This window comes from Mandrillus leucophaeus, unplaced genomic scaffold (assembly GCF_000951045.1).
Source record: "Mandrillus leucophaeus isolate KB7577 unplaced genomic scaffold, Mleu.le_1.0 Scaffold747, whole genome shotgun sequence".
In the NCBI taxonomy this organism is placed as follows: Eukaryota; Metazoa; Chordata; class Mammalia; order Primates; family Cercopithecidae; genus Mandrillus; species Mandrillus leucophaeus.
Window position 1 is genome coordinate 934,889 of NW_012108108.1, and position 24,282 is coordinate 959,170.

Here is a 24,282-nt window from a genome sequence, read left to right on the forward strand (position 1 = left end):
AAAAGTCAGGAAACAACAGGTGCTGGAGAGGATGTGGAGAAATAGGAACACTTTTACACTGTTGGTGGGACTGTAAACTAGTTCAACCATTGTGGAAGAGAGTGTGGCGATTCCTCAAGGATCTAGAACTAGAAATACCATTTGACCCAGACATCCCATTACTGTGTATATACCCAAGGGATTATAAATCATGCTGCTATAAAGACACATGCACAAGTATGTTTATTGTGGCACTATTCACAATAGCCAAGACTTAGAACCAACCCAAATGTCCATCAATGATAGAATGGATTAAGAAAATGTGGCACATATAAACCATGGAATACTATGCAACCATAAAAAAGGATGAGTTCATGTCCTTTGTAGGGACATGGATGAAGCTGGAAACCATCATTCTGAGCAAACTATCACAGGGACAGAAAACCAAACACTGCATGTTCTCACTCATCGGTGGGAATTGAACAATGAGAAGACTTGGACACAGGGTAGGGAACATCACACACTGGGGCCTGTTGTGGGGTGGGGGGAAGGAGGAGGGATAGCATTAGGAGATATACCTAATGTAAATGACGAGTTAATGGGTGCAGCACACCAACATGGCACACGTATACATATGTAACAAACCTGCACGTTGTGCACATGTACCCTAGAACTTAAAGTATAATTTAAAAAAATAAGAAAAAAAAGAAGTATGTATGGACAAATAGATAAATTAAGTTTTTACCTTTTTGGTTTGAAGTGGCTGTGGGGCTTACAAATGGAGATGCCCAGTAGGCAGATGGAAACCCTAGAGGGAAGATCTGGGCTGGAGATCCTAGTGTGATCTTCTCTGTGCCTCTTTCTCCTTGTCTGTATGCAAACGGAGGTATCAGGACCTACCTCACTGGTTTGATTAGGCTATTAAATGGAGGTCATTCAGCAAATAATTACTGAGCTCTTGGTGTATATCAAGCATTTTCCTATAATAGATACTGAGAAGATAGCAGTGAATAAAACACACAAAAAATAATTCCTGTTCTCAAGGAACTTACATTATAGCATGAGAATACAGTTAATAAAATGATTAAGTAAATTGTATTGCATATTAAAAGGTGATAAATAGTATGAAGAAAAATAAAGCAGAGAAGTGGGGACAGGGAGTGGTAGGAGGGTTGCAGTTTTAAACAGGGTGGTTAGAGAAGGCTTTGCTGAGATGACATTTGAACAAAGAACCAAAGGTAGTGAGAGTGAGTTGAGTGAGTCATGGTCTACCCAGGGGAAAAGTATCCAGATAGAGGGAAAAGCAAGTGCAACAAAGGCCTTGAGGTGGGAGCGTGTTTGATGTATATGAGGAAGAGTAAGGAGGCCAGCATGGCTAGAGCAGAGTAACAGAGACAAAGTCAAAGAGGTCAAAGGGGAATGCAGTGCACATAGAGGGCCAATATGTCATTATAAAGGCTTTGGCTTGGGGCCAGGCGGTGACTCACTCCTGTAATCCTAGCACTTTGGGAGGCTGAGGTGAGCAGATCTCTTGAACCCAGGAGTTTGAGACCAGCCTGGGCAACATAGTGAATACCTATCTCCACAAAAAATAGAAAAATTAGCCAGGTGTGATGGTGCACACCTGTAATCCCAGCTATTTGGGAGGCTGAGATGGGAGGATCACTTAAACCTGGGAGGTTGAGGCTTCAGTGAACCATTATGGTGCCACTGCAAGACCCTGTCTCAAAAAAGAAAAAAAGAAAAAAAGAAAAAAAGACTTTGGCTTTTACTCTGAGGGAAATGGGAGGGTTTTGAAGGTTTTGAGTGGAGGAGTGATATGATCTGCAGTGTTTGGAAGACTCATTTGGTGCTGTAGGAGTCAAGGAGTCAGCTAGACACAGGGAGTGTTGTGAGTAGGCTGTTCAGCAGGCAGAGCAGGGGAGCAGCAGTCAAAGGTGCAAGCAGGGAGACCAGTTATTAGCCAGGGAAAAATTAATGTATGTAAAGTGCTTGCTCAGAGCTTTGCATTTAATATATGTTCAATAAATGGTATCAACTATGTGAATACCTATCAAATTCTACCATTAACCAAATCAAGACTTGCTTTCTCAGGAAATTAAATGAATTACCTTTGCCACCTATTTGACATTTATTTAACATATTTTGAATTAATTTACTTCTGTATATTTATTTAAATATCCACATATTTCTGACTTTTCTCTCCATATGTGTGTGTGTGTGTGTGTGTGTGTGTGTATACACATATAATTATTATTTTCTTTCTTTCTTTCTTTTGAGACAGGGTCTCATTTTGTCACTCAGGCTGGAGTGCAGTGGGGTGAACATGGCTCACTATAGCCTTGACCCCCAGGCTCAAGCAATCCTCCTGCTTTAGCCCTTTAAGTAGCTGAGACAACAGGTGTGTGCCACCATGGTGGCTAATTTTTTGTTGTTTTTTGCATACAAAAATTTACCGCTACGGTTTTTTTTCCTTTATTTTTGAGACTAAGTCTCACTCTGTCATCCAGGCTGGAGTGCAGTGGTGCGATCTCAACTCACTGCAACCTCTACCTCCCAGATTCAAGCGATGCTTGTGCCTTGGCCTCCTGAGTAGCTGGGATTATAAGCGCACAGTACCACACCCAGCAAATTTTTTTATTTTCAGTAGAGACGGGGTTTCACCATGTTGGCCAGGCTGGTCTTGAACTCCTGGCCTCAAGCAATCCAGGATTGCTGCCTTGGCCTCCCAAAGTGTTGGAATTACAGACGTGAGCCACCACACCTAGCCCATCACCACAGTGTTTTCACCATTCAAGTTTATGATCTTGGTCTTTCCTTTGTGCCTTTGTATAGGGCCAAAAGAGAGACATTGGGTACTTTGACAACCTTAAAGCAGACTCCAGGAATATCACCTTTTTTTTTTTTTTTTTTTTTTTTGAGATGGAGTCTCGCTCTCATTGCCCAGGCTGAAGTGCAGTGGCATGATCTCGGCTCAACACAACCGCTGCCTCCCAGGTTCAAGCGATTCTCCTGCCTCAGCCTCCTGAGTAGCTGGGATTATAGGCGCCTGCCACCATGCCTAGCTAATTTTTAAAAATTTTTAGTAGGGATGGGGTTTCACCATGTTGGCCAGGCTGGTCTTGAACTCCTGACCTCATGATCCACCCGCCTTGGCCTCCCAAAGTGCTGGGATTACAAGCGTGAGCCACTGTGCCCAGCCCAGCATGACCTTTTTAATCAAATCCAGCAACAAGAACTTTACCGTTTTTCTCAATAAAGTTCAAGCAACCACCATTGGGTACAAAGGCTGTGATTTTCTTGCTATTCTTGATCAGCTGGATGCTGGCACACTTCCTGATGGCAGAATTTGGCTGTTTGGCTTCAACCCCTACTTTTTCCAGCACAATTCCTTTTGCATGAGAAGCACCTCTCATGCAACCCTCAAAAGGGCTGGCCTTCAGGGCTGTGCCCAAATGGGCTTTCTTGTACTGTTTATCATGCCACTTCTGGTCTCGTCAGTGACTATGGCGCTTCCTAGCAGCATGAAGTCCATGATACTTGCCCATCCTGTTGTCACCACAGGCCTGAGTGAAAGAGCTAATTAAAAAAAAAAAAAAAGAAAGAGCTACTTTTTGTAGACACAGGGTTTCACCAGGTTGCCCAGGTTGGTCTCAAACTCATGGGCTCAAGTGATCTATGCACCTTAGCCTCTCAAAATGTCTCCATTTATACGTTAAATACTATGTCTTAAACATTTTTAATCTCCTTAGGTATCAGTCAATAGCAAGATGACCAGATAAATAATAACCAGATAAGATAACCAGATAAGTAACAGCCACGCCACAATAACAATAAAAACGCCAACATCAGCTAACATTTCCTAAGCACTTACTGGGTGTGAGAGGCAGTATAGGGAGATAAATAAGAGCATGAGTTCTGGAATCAGACTGTGCTAAAATATAGGTACAACTCCCTCTTGGGCAACTTATTTAACTGACCTGTGCTGCAGCTTTTTCATCTGTAAAGTGGGAGTGATCATAGTATATACTCATTAGGGAGGTGAGGATTAAATTAGATAATATGTATATTCTTTTTTAAAAAATTTATTTTTATTTTTTTTTAGAGGAAGGTCTCACTCTGTTGCCCAGGTTGGAGTGCAGTGGCACAATCACAGCTCACTGTGACCTCAAATTCCTGGGCTCAAATGAACTTCTTGAATAGCTTGGACTACAGGTATTCGCCACCATGCCTAGTTAATTTTTTAAATTTTGTAGAGTTGGGGGTCTTGCTATGTTGCCCAGGCTGATATGGAGCTTCTAGTCTTTTTTTTTATTTTTTTTTTTTTGAGACGGAGTCTCACTCTGTCGCCCAGGCTGGAGTGCAGTGGCCGGATCTCAGCTCACTGCAAGCTCCGCCTCCTGGGTTTATGCCATTCTCCTGCCTCAGCCTCCCGAGTAGCTGGGACTACAGGCGCCCGCCACCTCGCCCGGCTACTTTTTTTGTATTTTTTAGTAGAGACGGGGTTTCACCGTATTAGCCAGGATAGTCTCGATCTCCTGACCTCGTGATCCGCCCGTCTCGGCCTCCCAAAGTGCTGGGATTACAGGCTTGAGCCACCGTGTCCGGCCGGAGCTTCTAGTCTTAAGTCATCCTCCCATCTCAGCCCCCTGAGTGGCTGAGATTACAAGTACGAGCCATGGTGCTTGGCTATAATTTTTTTTAAATGAAGCTTCAATTTTCTTTTTTTTTCTTTTTTATTTTTTTTGAGATAGAGTCTCACTCTGTTGCCCAGGCTGGGGTGCAGTGGAGTGATCTCAGCTCACTGCAACCTCCGCATCCCAGGTTCAAGCTATTTTCCTGCCTTGGCCTCCCGAGTAGCTGAGATTACAGGCGCCCACCACTACGCCCGGCTAATTTTTGTATTTTTAGTAGAGACAGGGTTTCACCATGTTGGCCAGGCTGGTCTCAAACTCCTGACCTTGTGATTCGCCTGCCTCAGCCTCCCAAAGTGCTGGGATTATAGGCGTGAGTCACCGCCCAGCTGAAGCTTCAATTTTCAAGATAGTATGTGTGTGCTTAGTCTAGTTACTTCCACACAATAATAATAGCTAACATTTATTGAGCTCTTATAATATGCTAAGCACTTCACATGTATTGTCACACATCAGTCCCACAATTGTCCTATAAGGTAGGTATTATCATTCCCTTTTTATAGATGAGGAAACTGAGATCGAGAAGTTAAACCAAGTATCGAATTTGTGTACTAACATTAGGCTTTACTAAGTGTCTTTGAGTTGGAATGAAAAGTAGAATTTTGTGCATCCTCTATTCTACATCTGACAGAGCGATAGGAGAGTATAAAGAGACTACCTATTGAGGGGCAGAAGAAGATTTTTACATTGTTGGTGGTATTCTATACTCTTAAGTCTCTCTAGGTGGAGACTGGAATGCTTTGAAGGAGTATGAGTTGAGAAAGACTGATAATAGCAACATTTGTTTAATTTCTATAAGACAATGATAAAAATAGATTGAAGTGATTTACTTTCAGCACTACTTGCTGGAATAAATAACACAGTTGGTGTGTGTTATTTATTTAAAGGATGAGAATTAAAGGTTTAAAGGATGAGAATGTTTCCTCATCCTTTAGTCTCAAGTCTAATTCTGGCTCTGCTCTAGTCCAAAGGCTACTTTCAGAGGTCTGAATTTGCTGTACCTCATCTCAAGAGCCCCTGGTAGTTTCAGCACGAACAAGAGCATCTTATATTCCAAACTAGATTTCTAAGCCCACCCAAAATTATTCCTGGAAAAGTCTTGTTCTGCTGGGATTCTTTGGCCTGAGATAGAGGAGGCTAAAATTTCTTGGTTGTCTTAGGTCCTCAGTGGGGCCCTGAGGTGGTTTGAGGTCAGCTTTGCAGTTTTAGAACTGGGCAGGATTGTGGAGATGAGGGAATAAGGTCTCACGTTGTAGCACAAGGGCATTTGCCCAGATACCTTCTTCTCCTTAGTTTTGGACCAGACCCTGTGGAGTTGGATGTTAGTGAGAGGTGACTGCCATGTTAATATCTTCATAATGCTTCTGAGAAGGCTGTTTCTGCTCCTTTCCTTCTCACTTACCTTACTATTTCTAGTATAGACTTTTTGGGTAGGGCTGAAGTCTCTAGAAGCTTTGATAGGATTTCAAACAATAGGATTCCTGGGTTGCCAGCTAAATCTAAACAGGTCTCCTTTTCTGGAACTATGGAGGGAAAACAAAAGATAGATTTTTAAATACCTTCTGAAATTAGAAATCGACCACGTCTTTACTGATTATTTATAATAATAATATCAAGTCAGGAACTAGAGGTACAGTAAAACATTAAAAGTCTGTTCTATTTGGTAGAAAGGCCATTTTGGTTACTGAGCAGACAGAATAAAATGGAATGTTAAAAAATACTTTTAGTTCAATAACGTCTAAGCAAATGTAGTGATATTTTTAACACAAACATGAATTTTGTGTTAATGATTATTTCCTGGTTCTAGGCAAACTCCCATTACTATAGTACTACTTGTAAGAAATAACTTCTCTTTATCCTAAGAACAGTTCATAGCTTATGAATGAATATATTTTCAAAACTGTATACAGTATTTGGAATTTGGAATGTTTATCCTAGAAAACATGAATAATGATTAGCTTTTCCAAGGCAGCCTGTTAAACTTATAAACAATGAGGGGATTAATGACAATATTTCCACTATACCTACACATCATTTATAACCTTGGGGGAGAAATAACAGAAAAATTATTTTCTATTAGTTAGTGGAAGCATGTGACACCTTAACTAATGCTTTCTAACCTACAGCAGACTCTTCAGCTCTAGCACTGAGGGTAGAGGCTTCATCAGTGTGAGGAAGCTATTTTTTCAAGAACAGTAAATTATCGACACTCTAGATTTACATGAGAGTGCATTTTTCTTTTTGTGAAAAAAAATTTTTTTAAAAAATAAAAGCAATGCCTCTCAAAGTAGTGCATACACTTGGTAAATAATTCAGACATTATAGGCCAGGCGCAGTGACTCACGCCTGTAATCCCAGCACTTTGGGAGGCCGAGGTGGGTGGATCATGAGGTCAGGAGATCGAGACCATCCTGGCTAATGCTGTGAAACCCCATCTCTACTAAAAATACAAAAAATTAGCCGAGTGTGGTGGCAGGCACCTGTAGTGCCAGCTACTGGGAGGCTGAGGCAGGAGAATGGCATGAACCCGGGAGGCAGAGCTTGCAGTGCACCGAGATCGCACCACTGCACTCCAGCCTGGACGACGGAGCAAGACTCCGTCTCAAAAAAAAAAAAAAAAAAAAAAAGAATTCAGACATTATAGAAGGCAGCCAAATTTTTCTACACCAGTCACTCACTCAGTGTTCTCACTGGAGACCAAAGGGCAGTGTCTCCTGCAGGAGGCATTTGGACAGTGCAAGTGCCTGCCTGATGTAGTTAACACTGTACCAATTTGTTTAGCAAATACTGTTCTGGAGAAGCAGTTCAAAAGTAACTCACATCCCAGACTACACCTTCCTGACCTGTCTCCCAACTGGAAGCCTGTGAATGATGTTTACTGTGCAGTGAGTTGTAGCTGCCCAGCTGCCTTCTGTTCATAACGTCTGTACTTACCCACTGCCTTGAGGAAGAGATTCTTATCTGTTAGCACCTTGATAAAGTCTGAGAAGTTCACCTTCCCATCTCCTGCAACAAAAATCTGAGACTCAGGACAATGATAAGATGTATTTAAATTATCAGAGTATATATTAAATGTAAAAATTAAAACACTCTGGATGATTTAATATTAAAAAAAGAGCATTTGAATTGAGCAAAAAAAGAGCATTGGAAATATGCTCAGGTGAGCCCTGGTCTTCTTGAAGTGGTCTTAGCACCATTACATGAGTCCTCCACAGCCCACAGAAGCAACAGTGGTTGTAAACATCCAGCCAGGAACACCCAGCCATTGCAGTCTGTCCGCCTGCTCTTTTCTCAGAGCCTGGCCATGTTTGCAAGGAATCTGCCCTGTCTTCCCATGCTATAACCGCCCCTATTATTCCTATTTTAACATCCCCAAGCTGTATTCCATTTCCTCTAAAATTGGAGGATGATGAGTATTATTAGAGGGGTATGTGTGTGTTTCCATGAAATAACAGAAAAATTTGACACGGTTAGTAGAAGCAAGTGACACCTTAAGTGACATTGAATGACAGGTGGAACTGATGTTGATTGAATGGGGCACTGACAGTTGGGTAGACAGAGGTGAGAGGAGATAATATGCTGAATATATTTTTCACACAGCATATCAGTTTGGGCTACTAATAATTCGGTCAGTATATTCACTAAAAACATTACCTGTATGCTTTAAAAATACCAACAAAAGTGCTATGGCATTTAAAATTCAGTGTAGGTAGGACTTGATGGAAAAAGAAAGATTTGTTCTATTTTGATTCAAACAGAAACAAAAGGCTTGAATTCTCTTGGTAATGAGTCATTATTAACATTGTTACTGCTTTTGTATCTGTTACTTCAGGGCACCCTCCATGTACAGCTTTCATGTACATCAGGACAGGTAACCTGAATTTGATATTGAAATCAGACAATCACTCTTGACTTCTACACAGCGTTTTTCAAATAGTCCATTTTCTAGGATTAATTTGATTTCACAACTTGTACACATACCTCACTGATCTCCTTAAAGGGACATACACCATACACACACAGACACACACACATATGTGTGTGTCTCTTTAAGGATACATATGTGTGTGTATACATAGATATATGGATATATACATATATGCGTATTTGTATATAGTATTCAAATATATAGTCTACAAACATATACAAATATGCAAATATACAAATATATATATATGGGAGCAAGTAAATAAGGTTTGTTTCTCATGTTTATACAGTCATTAAAAGAAAACTATATATTCACAAAAATCTTTTATGGGAAAAGCAATGAGAAGCCAAATGACTCACGATCAATATCAGCACATTTCAATTCATTATAGACATCATGCTTGGTTAGATTCATTCCCAGCTTAGCTACAGTGCACATCAGTCCATGGAAATCAATACAGCCAGTTTTGTCCTTGTTGAAGAAGTTGTAGGCATCTTGGAAAGCTGGGGAAATAGGATTAAGTTATTCAGGACAGTTATTCAAGAATAAGTATATACACTAATAGGACTAGGACAGACAATATAGTTGACTGGAGATCATGTTCTAAAAAAAGGATTGTGAAAAAATGAGTGCTTAATAGACATTTCTTATACAGTATCCTTCCATGGAACTTGAACTGGAATGAACTAACTGTTGCAAAACCAAGTGTTGGTAAGTAAGATGGCCTTCCAAAGATATCCACACTGTAATCCCTTAACCTGTGAATATGCTATCTTACATGGCAAAAGGGACTTTGTACATATAATTAAGATAGATTCTTCTGGGCTTGATCTAATTACATTATCCCTTATATAGCTAGAAGCCAGAGAGATGTGGCAGAAATCAGAGAGATTTAGAGCAAGAGAAAGACCTCACCCACCATTGCTGGTTTATCAGCCAGGAACTTCTCTGCCTGCTAAAGAGGCTGAGAAGCTCCTGGCTGATAAACAGCAGGGAAACTGGAATGTCAGTCCTACAAGAGAAAAGAACAGAATTCTGCCAAAAATCTGAATGAGACTGGAAGCAGATTCTCCTCCAGTGCCCCTAAATAAGAGGCCAGGCTGGCCAACACCTTAATTTCAGTCCTATAAGACACAGAGAAAAGAAACCAGCTGTGCCCACCTGCACTTCTGACTTATAGAACTGTGAGATAATAAATTTGTGTTGTTTTAAGCTGTTATGTGTGTGGCAATTTGTTACAGCAGCAATAGAAAACTAATTTGTCAAATTGGACCCAAATTATATATATGTGTGTGTGTTTTATATGGATCCAAAGTTTTTCAAAGAAATAGTCAAGGCACTAACTGGAGCCAAAATTAGATAAGTATTTTCTGAAATTAGTGAATGAGGAAATAAACCGGGAACAAAATATATTCCAAATGACACCAAAATAAAACTTACTTCATATCATGTTCAAGTCTCAGCATCTCTATGTATAAGAATGATTAATCTCCTACAGAGATAATGATACCTGCTCTGTAAGTGTGTAATGTAAAAAGGTAATATCTTTCTCCTTGATAAAAGGTAGGCTTCTCTAGGGCTGGAACCAAACTATCTCTGACTTGTTTCTGTTTTTCCCATTATCTCTTGCATGTTAGTAGGCAGTCAACATATATTGATTGCATGCTTTCCATGGACCAGGCATTGCTCCAAGTGCTTAGGATATATTAGCGCACTACATAGACAAAGATCTGTGCCTTCATATAAATGTAATAAATAGGTAAATTAGATGCCATTTTAGAAGGTGATACATACCATGGAAAAAAGAAAAAGTAATTCTGGGTGAATGATTAGAAAGAAGAAGAGAAATGGAATTCCTATACACTCCCACCTTTGTGTCTGTTTCCTGACTAGCACCTGTACCTGCATGACCTTCCTTTCTCTCTGTGCTGCAAATAAACTGTATGCTCTTATCCAGAGCTAATCCCTCCCTTGTGTATTGGAACTCATCCCCTCTCTCATATTCAAAGAATTTACCTAAGAAAGGGTCCCCCCTTAGGTAAGGGAAATATCATTTTTTCATTTTCTATTATATCAATCCTATTGTTGTATAAACTTTTGCTATTTCTCCCTTAAAAAGTACATTGTGACCCCATTTCCCCCTCCAGCTATTGCTACCTCTGCCATTTGTCTCTTCTTCCTATTAAAAATTTAGTCATTTATGGCTGGGAGCAGTGGCTCCTGCCTGTAATCCCAGCACTTTGGGAGGCCAAGGCGGGCGGATCACGAGGTCAGGAGATCAAGACCATCCTGGCTATCACGGTGAAACCCCGTTTCTACTAAAAAATACGAAAAATTAGCTGGGCGTGGTGGCGGGCACCTGTAGTCCCAGCTACTCGGGAGGCTGAGGCAGGAGAATGGTGTGAACCGGGAGGTAGCCAAGATCGCGCCACTGCACTCCGGTCTGGGTGACAGAGCGAGACTCCATCTCAAAAAAAAAAAAAAAAATTAGTCATTTATTTCTATCAGTGTAGATTCATGCATGTTTATTTTATACTTTGGGTTATAATCAGTTCTGTATTATTAATTTTTATTGCTCAAATAGAAAAAGTTGTTGGAAGACAGAGTATATGGATACAGATGCTGGTAAGGAGGCAGACATGGAAGTGAGAGTCTATGGACATTCTACTCTGATTGCTTCAGTTTTCTTCAGGAAAGTAAGGAGACCTATTGACAGTGAGGATGGGAGATGCTAGGGATCTTGAAGTATTCAGTAAATATTTGTAGAATGAACAAATTAACCTCTCATAGGAAAGCTGTGAGGATTAAGCACTGTAAGGAACACATTTTCTAGTTTCCATATTTGATGTTTTGTTATCTGGGGCCTTGCTGGCCCTGGAGGGACTGCCCCTCTCAGGGCTGGTCAAAGTCGATTGATTCTTTGATTCATTTCTGTCTCCTGGGTCAATTTCTAAATTGGTTCTAAATTTAGTGGAGTAAAGCATCAGCCTCTCCAGAAACCAGACGCAACCCAAACATACCCACACTTGACTTCTTTGAATTTTTCTAGTGCGTGATGTTTTCCCTTTTCTCTGGCCTTTGTAGATTCTGTTCTTTTTGCCTAGAACACTCCTCTCAGCACTATTTGCCTGATTTACTCCTAGTCGCCATTCAGCCTTCTCTGGGACTCCCCTTCTTCCCTCACAAGACTAAATTTAGGAGGCTTTCCTTTAAGCTCCTATAACACTCTATACTTTTCCTATCATAACTTGTGTTATATTGTAATTTAAATGATTTATTCAGCAAGTTCGTGGCTTTTTTTCTGAGATGGAGTCTCGCTTTGTCGGCCAGGCTTGAGTGCAGTGGTGTGATCTCTGCTCACTGCAACCTCCGCTTCCCAGGTTCAAGCAATTCTCCCTGCCTCAGCCTCCCAAATAGCTGGGATTACAGGTGTCCACCACCACGCCCAGCTAAGTTTTGTATTTTTAGTAGAGACAGGGTTTCACCATATTGGCCAAGCTGGTCTTGAACTCCTGACCTCAGGTGATCGGCCTGGCCTGCCTCAGGCTCCCAAAGTGCTGGGATTACAGGTGTGAGCCACTGTGCCCAGCAAGTTCATGGTTTAACAGCCTGTCTTCCCTGTTAGACTTCCTATCAGGTCCTACCATGTCTAACTTGTTTTGTTATGTTTCCCACACCTAGTACATTTTTGGCATTAAATAAATATTTGTTGTTTGGATGAATAAACTTTAACCAGTGTAGCTCATTTTATCATTATATTTTTTTCTTTGAGAAATCCTAGGACTGTAGCTGTGTTTGTGTTCTTTATTACTTGATTTATACTTGTTCTTTTGTTATTTTTGTTATTTTTGCATTTGTTCTTTTCCACACCCACAAGTTCTTCTTTGAATACAATTATTTGACTAGCACTGCCTAAATTCTAGGGAGATGTCCATTTAAAAGCAATTTCCCTCCTGTCTCACAAAAATATAAGTTTTTTTCCCTTTCTCTCAAATGATGGTGGTGTAGACAACCTGTGAAATCTCAGATCTTTCTTAGAGAAGAAAGGATCAGACATATTAAGGAGCTGTTATCTATGCTTCAGTTTTGAGGATGATTCTCATTACCTGCCATTTGTGAAGCACTTAGCTTCTTTTCTTTGTGTTGTAATTGGCATTGAAGAGATCCTGGTAAGTCTCTATCCCTGAGGAAAGATATGAAAATATTTAGGTTTACTACATATGTGAAACCAGCAGACATTAGTCCTATTCATCAGTTTCTGCTACTGGAATGACTGTAGCATCTCAATGTATCCAGTCTACTATCCTAAGGGATCTTCTATTTAGGATAGTCAATAGCTACAGGATGAACAGTGAGAAATTGTTGGCCACTGAGATCCACCTCTGCCCTAAACTTGCCCATCACCCCTCCCTTAAAAAATTGTAATTTCAGGCCAGCCATGGATGCCCAACACCCCTCCCTTAAAAAATTATAATTTCAGGCCCGCCATGGTGGCTATAATCCTAGCCCTTTGGGAGGTCAAGGCAAGAGAATCGCTTGAGCCCAGGAGCTCAAGACCAGCTTGGGCAACATAGCAACACCCTGTCTCTACAAAAAACAAAAAAAATTAGCCAGATGTGCTGGCATGGGCCTGTAGTCTTAGCCACTCAGGAGGCTGAGGTGGGAGGAATGCTTGTGCTTGGGAGGTCAAGGCAGCAGTAAGTCAAGATTGTACCACTTTGCTTCAGCCTGGGTGACAGTGAGATCCTATCTCAAAAACAAACAAACAAACAATCAAAAAACCAGTTATGATTTCTCCCATTTTATACAATAGGAAACAGAAGCTCAGAGTAATTAAATTATTTGTCTCAGGCTATACAGATAGTAAACGGAAGACCTGAGATTCAAACCTAGATTTGTCTGACTCCAAAAATCAAGGCCATAATGCTTTACACTATTCCTGTTGTTAGAAATAGAAGTTGTTTCAATTTTCTTTTTTTTCTGGCTCCAACTCTCAGCCTTGAGTTTCAAATTTTAAAAAAGTATAAACATTGTTGTGGTGAATACCCTTACAGAGAAACCTTTGCATCTATGACTATTTTACAACTTTCTTTTTAAAAAATCTTTTACAACTATTTTACAATTGTCAAATTGCATTTTTAACAGCATATGTATGTGTGTGTAAGAGAGAGAAACAAAGATAGAGAACACTTCTGAAAATCTGAAACCCTGGGTGACCTTTCCTTTATTCAGCAAAGTAAAATCTGGGAAAGGCAGGAACATATTAATACTTTCAAGATACTTTGTACAGATCTGAAGTAATTTATTAGTTTAAGAACACAAAAATACATCATATAAAACTGGGTTTGCTTATAATATGATAAGTAAAATTTAATTACATTTAAGTAAATGTGACTTAACTCAAACATTTAATTATAATCAATTTTATAAATTTATTTAAAGTGTCTTTAGTTTTGATACTTGTAGAACTAAAAGTTTAAAAAATATGAAATCTCATAGTTTTGTGGCTTTATAAGAAGCAGTTCAAAAAGTAAAACTAGGCCGGGCGCAGTGGCCCACGCCTATAATCCCAGCACTTCGGGAGGCCGAGGCGGGTGGATCACGAGGTCAGGAGATCAAGACCATCCTGGCTAACACGGCGAAACTTTGTCTCTACTAAAAATTAAAAAAAAAAAAAATTAACTGGGCATGGTGGCGGGCGCCTGTAGTCCCAGCTACTTGGGAGTGGAGATCACGTCGCTGCAATCCAGCCTGGGTGACAGAGCGAGACTCTGTCTCAAAAAAGTAAAACTAGAAGAAATACTAAACATTGTAGTTAAACAAAAAATTATTATGGTTTATTAATTTAGTATCCCCTAAAGTATTTATTAGATTCAACTCATTTTCAAAGAGGGGCCTGGGAGAAAAGGAGATAATAGTCTCAGAACTGTTCTTAACTTTTGAAAGTGGAATTTTATCTAACTTGTCTTATTTTCTCAGTTTTTACTAACATTGAATTCTTCTTCTGGTGCTTCCTCTTTATTACCTACTTGAATTTCTTCTCTTTCTCTCATTTTTTCAAGACAGAGTCTCCCTCTGTGGTCCAGGCTGGAGTGCAGTGGTGTGATCGTGGCTCACTGCAGCCTTGACCACCCAGGCTCAAGAATCCTTCCACCTCAGCCTCCCGTGTAATTGGAACCATAGGTGCATGCCACCATACCCAGCTAATTTTTTATTTTTTGTAGAGACAAGATCTCCTTATGTTGCTCAGGCTGGTATTGAACTCTTGGGCTCAAGTGTTCCTCCCTCGTCTACTTCCCAAAGTGGATGGCAAGTGTGTGCCACTGTGCCCAACCTGTAATTTCTGAAGCTCGGGTTTGTCCTTATTCAGATAGGTTATTTTATATTTATTTTACTGATGTTCCTTGATTCATGATGGGGTTACATCCTTATAAACCCATCATAAGTTGAAAATATTGTAAATTGAAAATGCATTTAATTCACCTAACCTACATAGCTTAGCCGAGCCTACCTTAAATGTGCTCAGAACACTTACATTAGCCTACATGTGGGCAAAATCATCCAGCACAAAGCCTATTTTGTAATGAAGTGTTGAATGCCTCATGTAATTTATTGACTGCTGTACTAAAAGTGAAAAACAGAATGGTTATATGAGTATTTGAAGTTGAGTTTCTACTGGATGAGTATTGCTTTTGTACCACTATAAAGTCAAAAAATGGTAAGTTGAACCATTGTTAAGTTGGGGACCATCTGTATTTCTAAATATAAACAAATTTCTTCTGCATGATGTAAAAGATGCGGTAGATAGGGAGATACTATGTTCTCAAGAAGCACGAGGAAAGCAGAATTCAAGGCAGTGTAAAGATCTTTTTTTTTTTTTTCCTTTTGAGACAGGGTCTTGCTCTATTGCCCAGACTGAAATGCAGTGGTGCAATCTTTGCTCACCCTATGCTCTGCCTCCTGGGCTCAAGCAATCCTCCCACTTCAGCCCCTGGAGTAGCTGGGACTACAGGTGTGCACCACCACACCCAGCTAATTTTCGTATCTTTTTTTGGTAGAGGCTGGTCTCAAATTCCTGGGCTCAAGTGATCCACCCACCTCAGCCTCTCAAAGTGCTGGGATTACAGATGTGAGCCACCATGCCTGGCCAGGCAATGTAAAGTTCTTATTACCTGTCTTTAAAAAGACACTCATGGCACAATTTCAAACCTTACCTTGGATCAAACATTGGAGAAAGACTTTATTTTACAAAGTTTCAAATGACTGAAGAACCTTACATTTGGAATGAACCTAATCCAACCTCTCATCTAATGTAGGAATTCCCTTTACATGTAGTGTTGTCTAGTTTTTGCTTAACTACTTTCAGTGACAAGGAACTCACTACCTCAAAAGATAGCTTGCAGAGTCAAGGACACTAGAAAAGATACACTCAAAATAGAAAGTAAATGGATAATTGTGAAAGAGGAAAGAAATATTCTTCTTATGATCTGATAAAATATAGAACAGGCTCTCAGTTTTGGTCATTAGTGGCTGCTTATTTAAATTTGTTGTTAGGTGACTGAGAAAAAGCTATTGTTAATGTCACAGGCAAATCTCCCTTCCCAATTTTAGCCCAGGGTCAGTCATGGCTGATTTACCAGCTTTTGTTTACCAGCTATATTTGAAATATAGACCCTTTTTCTACACTTTGACTTGGTTATGGGTTTAGGTCTTCTTTATGATCTTCTAAATTTTTTCTTCTTTAAACTGGCACTCAAAATATCTCAAGGTATAACTTATAACTCCTTGAGCCCCCTAGAGTATTTTGTATACTAACATAAAAACAGCTTCTTCTTTGGGAGGACAGGAGGGAGAATTCTGCTCTTCCTATCAAAAAAGATGTATATCTTTTTCTTTTCATAAAAAATCTTTCTCTTCAATTCCAATGTTTTGTTTTATAACTAAACTTACCATATAATAAATATTTGAAGAGTATTTTAATTGTTTCATCATAATCTTTATGAGTATTTAATATATTAATAATTTTTTTTTTTCTGAGATGGAGTCTCACTCTGTCACCAGGCTGGAGTGCAGTGGCATGATCTCAGCTCACTGCAACCTCTGTACCCCAAGTTCAAGCAATTCTCCTGCCTCAGCCTCTTGAGTAGCTGGGACCACAGGCACATGACACCACACCTAATTTTTGTATTTTTAGTACAGACAGGGTTTCACCATGTTGACCAGGATGGTCTCGATCTCTTGACTTCGTGATCCACTCACCTCGGCCTCCCAAAGTGCTGGGATTTGTGGGCCACTGTGCCCGGCCAATAATCTTAATAATTTCCTTTTTTTAAAGGGCTTCCTGGTAAAGATCGGAAAACCTGCTAGACAAAATTCTGAAAGAGCTGTAGCACTAACAATTCTTTATCACAATACATTTATCACCCTTAATATATTCATTACTTACCTTTTACTGTGGGAGATGGGTACCTTTGTTAGAGGATTCAGCTTAAATTTTGGTTTAATTTCTGAAACTGCCATGTGGCCAGTGACTCTGTCTGGAATTCAGAATATACAATTAAGAAATCAGTTTACAGATTAATTCTTTATATTCTTTTGCAACTTTTTCAGCTCAAAGCCTGGAGTTTGAAAAGTCTAGGGCCTCAAGGAATGGTAATAGATGCAAACTCAACTTAGAGGTATACATAAAGTTGGAAGGTCATATGGAAACACCCCTTCATTGTTCCCAGATTTCCAAGCAAAGTTGCTTGTCGCTGCTCCCCCTTCAATTAGTGTCATTCTGATCCTATGTAAAAATAAATGCCAAGTGAAATAAACCAGATACAGAAAGACTGCTATATGATCTAACTAATATGTGCAATCTAAAATAGTCAAAGTCATAGAAGCAGAGAGTAGAATGGTGGTTGAGGAAGGAGATATGGGGAGATGTTGGTCAGTGATACCAAGTTTGAAGATGAATAAATTCTGAAGATCTAATGAACAGCATGGTGACTATAGGTAATAATACCGTACTGTATACCTGAAACTTGCTAAGAGATTAGAGCCTAAGTGTTCTCACTACACACACACACACACACACACACACACAGTAGCTATGTGAAGTGATGAATATGTTACTTAGACTGATTGTGGTGATTATTTAACAATGTATACATATACCAAATCATCTAGTTGTACACTTTAAATAATACAAATGGTGCCATGTGACACAGATAATGACCATTCTGGAAATATTTGGAAAAAGTTATTTAAAGATGCTATTTAATTATGAAATCAGTAGAGCATTTCAAGTCATAATTGACAAAGGATAAAATGTATTTGCCTACTTGTTTACATCTTAGATACCTGCCTAGTAGTAAGTAGTTTTTCCCAGGGTGTCTTTTTGGGAGACTCATCCCTGCCCTGTCACTTCTTGGGAACCAACTGTTTTTGGTTTGTTTTTGTTTTTAGATGTGTAAAAAGGCTTTATTTGCAGGGGAGCAGGAATTTAATAAAAGAGACCAAATCCCATGTCATTGTCTGACTCTTTGGACACCTCCTCCTCCTCCTCCTCTTCTCCTCTGCTGCAGCGGGGGTGGAACCAGCAGCAGGAGCTGCAGTGCCTGGGGCAGCAGAGACAGCCACAGCCCCACCGGCAGGTACACTGGCAACCTTGCCAATATCCTGGGTAATGACGTCTTCAATGCTTTTTTCATTCAGCTCACTGATAACCTTGTTGAGCTGGTCGTCGTCCGCCTCGATGCCTACGCTGCCCAGGATCCTCTTGATGTCTTTGGCGCTGAGGGAGGGGTTGCCCCCGAGGGCAGCTAGCAGGTGGGAGGCGACCTAGCGCACCTGGGCCGGAGTCTACGGCAGCGCAGCGGCGGCGGCGAGGCCTCCATGCATGCAACCTCGGCGGAGTCAGGGAGGAAAAACCCAACTGGTCTTGGTTAACAGTAGGAATGGGGGTGGAATACAATGCAGTTCTGCTACCCTAGACCGCGGAAGGAACTCGTGAATTACCGTCGCCTTTCCACTTGGCATAGTTTGAGAAACAGGGCTTATGGACCAGAAGCTGGGTTGGTAGGACTTCCCCCTTTGTTGTTCTTTTCTTTCCAACTATCTTTTCAAAATGTAGAGTGTATTTGATAGCTCACTGATAAGAAAACTAGGTTGCTGACTTAGGAATAATGGATAATTGAATACTATTCAACCATGAGGAAAAAAGGTCTCTGAATGTTTGGTTAGAATTTGATCCATTTTCCCAGGTCTTCACCTCAGAGCCCAGAAAGCAGTTGTTTCTAAACAAATCAATTACAAGTCCTCAAAATCTGAAAACCTACCACAGAGCTGGGAACTCCGGAATGGCTCAACAATTCAGGCACTTGAAAGGTGCTGTGAAATCATCCCCATGCCTCAAAATAATCATTACTTTAAAAAAATACCTTCAATTCTCATAGATTATAGATTTTTAAAAAAGGACTTAGCATAGAATCCTACAAAATCGTGATATTTACCTACTTTTAAGCCGTGCTACCTACCACTTCTGGGCTTCAGTCAGATCAGGAATCCAATAAAGGGTTTGTTCCATCACACAACTGTGACCTCATTCACTGCTCAGGCTCAAGCTGAGGGAGAGAATGACCCAGGAGCTCCTTCCAACCTTACAGCAAGTGTGTTTTCAATGTGGTTCATTCAGCACCCTTGGTGTATATGAGGGGTTGTGATTTATAAAATCTGAACATTTTGACACTGTTGGGATTTCAGGGAAGGGGGAGAATTTTTGTTTCAAGTTCTATGTTAATATATTTTCATGTTAATGTCTTCATCAGGCTGGGCCTGGTGGCTCATGCCTGTGATCCCAGCACTTTGGGGGGCTGAGGAGGGCAGAGCACCTGAGGTCAGGAGTTCGAGACCAGCCTGGCCAAATGATGAAACCCCCATCTCTATTAAAAATACAAAAATTAGCTGGGTGTGGTGGCACACACCTGTAATCCCAGCTACTCAGGAGGCTGAGGCAGAAGAATCGCTTGAACTCAGCAGGCAGAGGTTGTGGTGAACTGAGATCACGCCCCTGCACTCTAGCCTGGGTGATAGAGAGAGACTCTTGTCTCAAAAAAAAAAAAAAAAAAAAAAAAAAAAAGTCTTCAGTCAGTTGAAAGTTGTTCAGTTAAAACATTTTACTCAGCTGCCTTCACTGAATGGTGATTAAGAAACATTTCATTAATTGTTTAAGCCTAGGAAGAGGGGCAAAAAAACTCTCATAGGCTTATAGTCTTTAGTATTATTGGGAAAAGTGATTTCAAAAGAGTAAATACAGAAAAGATTGTTTTAAGCAGAAACCAAGGTATTCATGATCTGACATGTCTCATGGCATTGTAAACCCTCTAGTGCAAGAGTTAGGGGTGTCTTTAGTCTATTATGGCTAAGGACAGATATCTCTGGCACCCAAGGCTTAGCTAGTTACATAGTTGGGCCCCCAAAAGTACTTCACATTTCACTTGCAGCAATTCTAGAGGTTTCCTATTCCTGCTTAGGGGAACTTGTTCATTATGAGCATAATTTGACTTTAACCTAGTCTTTTAATACTTGGTACACTGCCTCCCATTCTGGACAGGAACAAACAAGGAAAGAAAGGGAAGGCTTAATTTATAAATTAATTCAACAATTATTCACCAAGAGCTCACTATATTAAACACTACTTATTTTTTATGTTTTTTTGTTTGTTTGTTTTTTTTTTTGGTGAGGTCTCACTATGTTGCCCAGGGTTGAGTGCAGTAGCAGGATCATGGTTTACTGCAGCCTCGACCTCCCAGGCTCAAGTGAGTCTTCCACCTCAGCCTCCCCAGTAGCTGGGACTACAAGGTGCAGGTCACCATGCCCAGCTAATTTTTTTGTATTTTTGGTAGAAATGGGGTTTCACCATGTTGCCCAGGCTGGTCTTGAAATCCTGGCCCCCAGTGATCTCCTTGGCCTCCCGAAGTGCTGGGATTACAGGTGTGAGCTACCACGCCAAGCTTTATTGTTGTGTTACAGCATTCTTTATATATTTTGGAGACTAGATCCTTATCAATTACAAAATTTACAAGTATTTTTCCCTATTCTGTGGGTTGTCTTTTTACTTTATTGATAATGTCCTTTCAGTCACAGAAATTAGTCCTAGAATTTTAAAGCTGAAAGATAACTAGTAGATCATCAACCTAATTCTACCCCCAACCCACCACACTTTTAAAATTATACTTTAAGCTCTGGGATACATGTGCAGAATGTGCAGGTTTGTTACATAGGTATACACATGCCATCGTGGTTTGCTGTACCCATCAACCCATAATCTACATGAGGTACTTTTCCTAATGCTATCTCTCCCCTAGCCCCCCAATCCCCTGACAGGCCCTGGTGTGTGATGTTCCCCTTCCTGTGTCCATGCCCACTTCATTTTTCTTTTATAGAGACAAGTTCTTTCTCTGTTAGCCGAGGCTGAAGTACGGTGGTGCAGTGATGGCTCAATGCAGCCTCCAATTCTTGGGCTCAAGTGATCCTTCCACTCAGCCTCCTGAGTAGCTAGGACTACAGTAGGCAAGTACCACCATATCTGATTAATTTTAAAATTTTTTATAGAGAGGGGTCTCGCTGAGTTGCCCAGGCTGGACTCATACTCCTGGCTTCAAGTGATCTTCCTGCCTTGGCCTCCCAAGGCTCTAGGATTACAGGTGTGATCCAGTGCTCCAGGTCCTCACTCATTTTATTTTACTGCTAAGGACACTAAAGCCCAATGAACTGAATTAATTTCTTTAATGGCAGAGTCAGGACCACCTGCTTTGTAAATTGTGCTGTGATACCAAATAGGCTACAGTGTTCTTAGAGATTAAAAAAATCACAAATGGAGCATTAGAAAAGAATATAAAATACATGATAATCACATATGATTCAGTGTGGTGTGGACCATAAAGGCATAAGGAACTTAGAAAGACAGTTGGAGAGATAATGGTGTTCATTCACCTTATGGACAAGTAGATGGAGGATAGAAACTGACAAGACAATTAGGGAAAGTAACTATGGTATTAAAAAATGTAAGTCAAAGTGTTAAGCCCCCATCTTTACAATGGCTTCACATCAGCTTTCACACTCACCTTTAATATCATTTGCAGTTTTCAGCTTATGCAGAGTCGCCATTCCTTTTGCTTAAAGACAAGATTAAGAATCAAAATTACATAAATTTCTGAAGTTATGGAAAGTAGACTAGGAGGGCATAATTTATCTTATTTTTTTTCCCCAGATGAGTGAAAAAATTAAGAAAATGTCAAGGTTATATGGGATATCCATCCTCATTCATATTGTTTCTTTTGGTGCCTTAATGTATTGCACTCCAAAAGCAAAAACTGAAAAGCACTATAGTGTCATCATTGAAATCAAGACTGTTCATTTATCATCTTTTAGGATGTAAAGAAGTGAAATGACTTTGAAATTCTGTTGATTCAGGAGCAAGATGATGATCTGTTACCCACTTCATTTTCATGAATGCTTTGTTTAGGAAGGTATTAACTAATTAGATACCTTTTAATGAGATAGATATTTCTTTCTAGTGAATTATCCTATGAAATATGTGGGTATAATTAACTAACTGAAAAATCTTCCTTCACCCCACCCCTTTCTATGGGCAGAACAACCAACCAACAAAACCTTAATAGTACAGATTTAACTCTTTTTCTTTTCTTTCCTCTAAAAATGTGGGGGAGTTTTGTTTTCTAAGTGTGAGGAGATTAATACTCAGGAGAAAAGTGTGGCTATAATAACTCAGTTTCCTGTATTTGGTTTGGTTTGGCCTGGCCAGATAAACCAACAATGTATTATTTTAATATCAAAAAAAGGTCCATGGCAGATGATGAAAACATGGAAACATGGAAAATGTTTGGTGATCCCTTTAGGTTATAGAGGCCATATAAGGTAATATATAATGCAGAAAGCAATACATATAAAGAAGAAATATCTTTCCTATGGGGAAAGGATTAATTCTAATATAAAACACATAATCTGTAGAATTCAGAAAAACCTACATCTATAAAGCATCTTTTCTTTCCCTGCCTCTGATCTGTCATTCTCTCTCTCCCTATTGCTTGGCTCTTCGCCCTTTCTAAATATTAGTTTGCTAGAGGCACCCTATGCCATTCTTAGACACTGCATGCGGCAATATTCTGGTTGAGAATGTGACTTAGAAGATGACAAGAAGCAGACTTTATTTTTATATGGCGACTTTTTTTTCTAAATGTATATTAGACTTTCTCTGTGTTCCTAGTAAGTACAGTTTTAGAAATTCTCACGTGGAACCTTACAACCCAAGTGCCTCTGAAGGCCAGAGTGAAGCTCTGAATGTTCACCACCAAATAATAAAAATTTTAGCAGGTCCTGAAGTTGTTCATATATAAATGTTATTTCCATGTTATCATGCTTACGTAACTGAAATTCACCTTTATTCTTTAGAAAGTAGAAATAGTGAAATGGAAATGGGAGAAAAAGTTATTTAAGTGTGAAAAGTGCCATTGCCATTATGCCTATGTCTGTCATCTGAAATTTGAGTGTGAAGACTTAAATCACAGTAGTACATTTGAAGGCAAATGTGTCAATATGGCATTAAGAAATAAAATTTGGCCGGGCGCGGTGGCTCAAGCCTGTAATCCCAGCACTTTGGGAGGCCAAGACGGGCGGATCACGAGGTCAGGAGATCGAGACCATCCTGGCTAACACGGTGAAACCCCGTCTCTACTAAAAAATACAAAAAACTAGCCGGGCGAGGTGGCAGGCGCCTGTAGTCCCAGCTACTTGGGAGGCTGAGGCAGGAGAATAGCGTAAATCCAGGAGGCGGAGCTTGCAGTGAGCTGAGATCCGGCCACTGCACTCCAGCCTGGGCGACAGAGCGAGACTCCGTCTCAAAAAAAAAAAAAAAAAAAATTTGTCCCTTAATACTTATATGAAAGAATTTTTTTTTTTTTTTTTTAGACAGAGTCTCACTCTGCCACCCACGCTTGAGTGCAGTGGTGCAATCTTGGCTCACTGGAGCCTCTGCCTCCCAGGTTCAAGCAATTCTCCTGTCTCAGCCTCCCAAGTAGCTGGGAGTGTGCCACCAAGTCTGGCTAATTTTTGTATTTTTGTAGATCCAGGGTTTCACTATGTTGGCCAGATTGGTCTCTAATCCCTGACCTCAAGTGATCCACCTGCCTCGGCCTCCCAAAGTGCTGAGATTACAGGCGTGAGCCACCGTGCCCAGCCAAAGAAAACTTTATAAGTGAAAATGGAGTATTATTGAGTGAATCTTTGAAATAGAAACCAGTATTTGAAATTTCTAAAAATATGAAACATACTTTAAACATCTAAATTTTCTCTAAGGCACTGCAGACTTCACAGAATAAAATATATTTCAGTGGCAGCAAGTGGATTGGGGCTTATGAAGTCAAGAAAGCATGTGGGCGAGCTGGGTAGCCATGCGAAATGTATATGTTTGATAAAGAGACTGGAAGAAAAAGAAAGAATAACACTAGAAAAACAAGGGGAAGTTGGAGCAAAAGAAAAAAATATATTTTTAGAGATATGGAGAAGATAATAAAAGAGAAAAAAAGAAAAAGTGGAAGAGGAGAAAGAAGAATGATAGAAAAGTAAGCAAAGAGATCTGTAGTGTTGTGCCTTTCTGGCTTTATAAATGGTTAACAG

At 40.1% G+C, this 24,282-nt stretch overlaps 1 protein-coding gene across 1 annotated transcript in view; it reads right to left on the reverse strand.

Annotated features, from left to right (window-relative positions):
• The window catches only part of EFCAB3 (EF-hand calcium binding domain 3), a 49,894-nt gene that overhangs the window by 20,050 nt on the left and 5,562 nt on the right, over nucleotides 1-24,282 (reverse strand). Inside the window, exons 3-8 of the mRNA XM_011966128.1 lie at nucleotides 21,711-21,761; nucleotides 17,048-17,138; nucleotides 12,708-12,784; nucleotides 8,961-9,104; nucleotides 7,608-7,679; nucleotides 6,076-6,196 (exon numbers count right to left, since the gene is read on the reverse strand). Of these exons, the coding sequence (XP_011821518.1) occupies nucleotides 6,076-6,196; nucleotides 7,608-7,679; nucleotides 8,961-9,104; nucleotides 12,708-12,784; nucleotides 17,048-17,138; nucleotides 21,711-21,761 (556 nt within the window). The remainder of the gene's footprint in view (nucleotides 1-6,075; nucleotides 6,197-7,607; nucleotides 7,680-8,960; nucleotides 9,105-12,707; nucleotides 12,785-17,047; nucleotides 17,139-21,710; nucleotides 21,762-24,282) is intronic.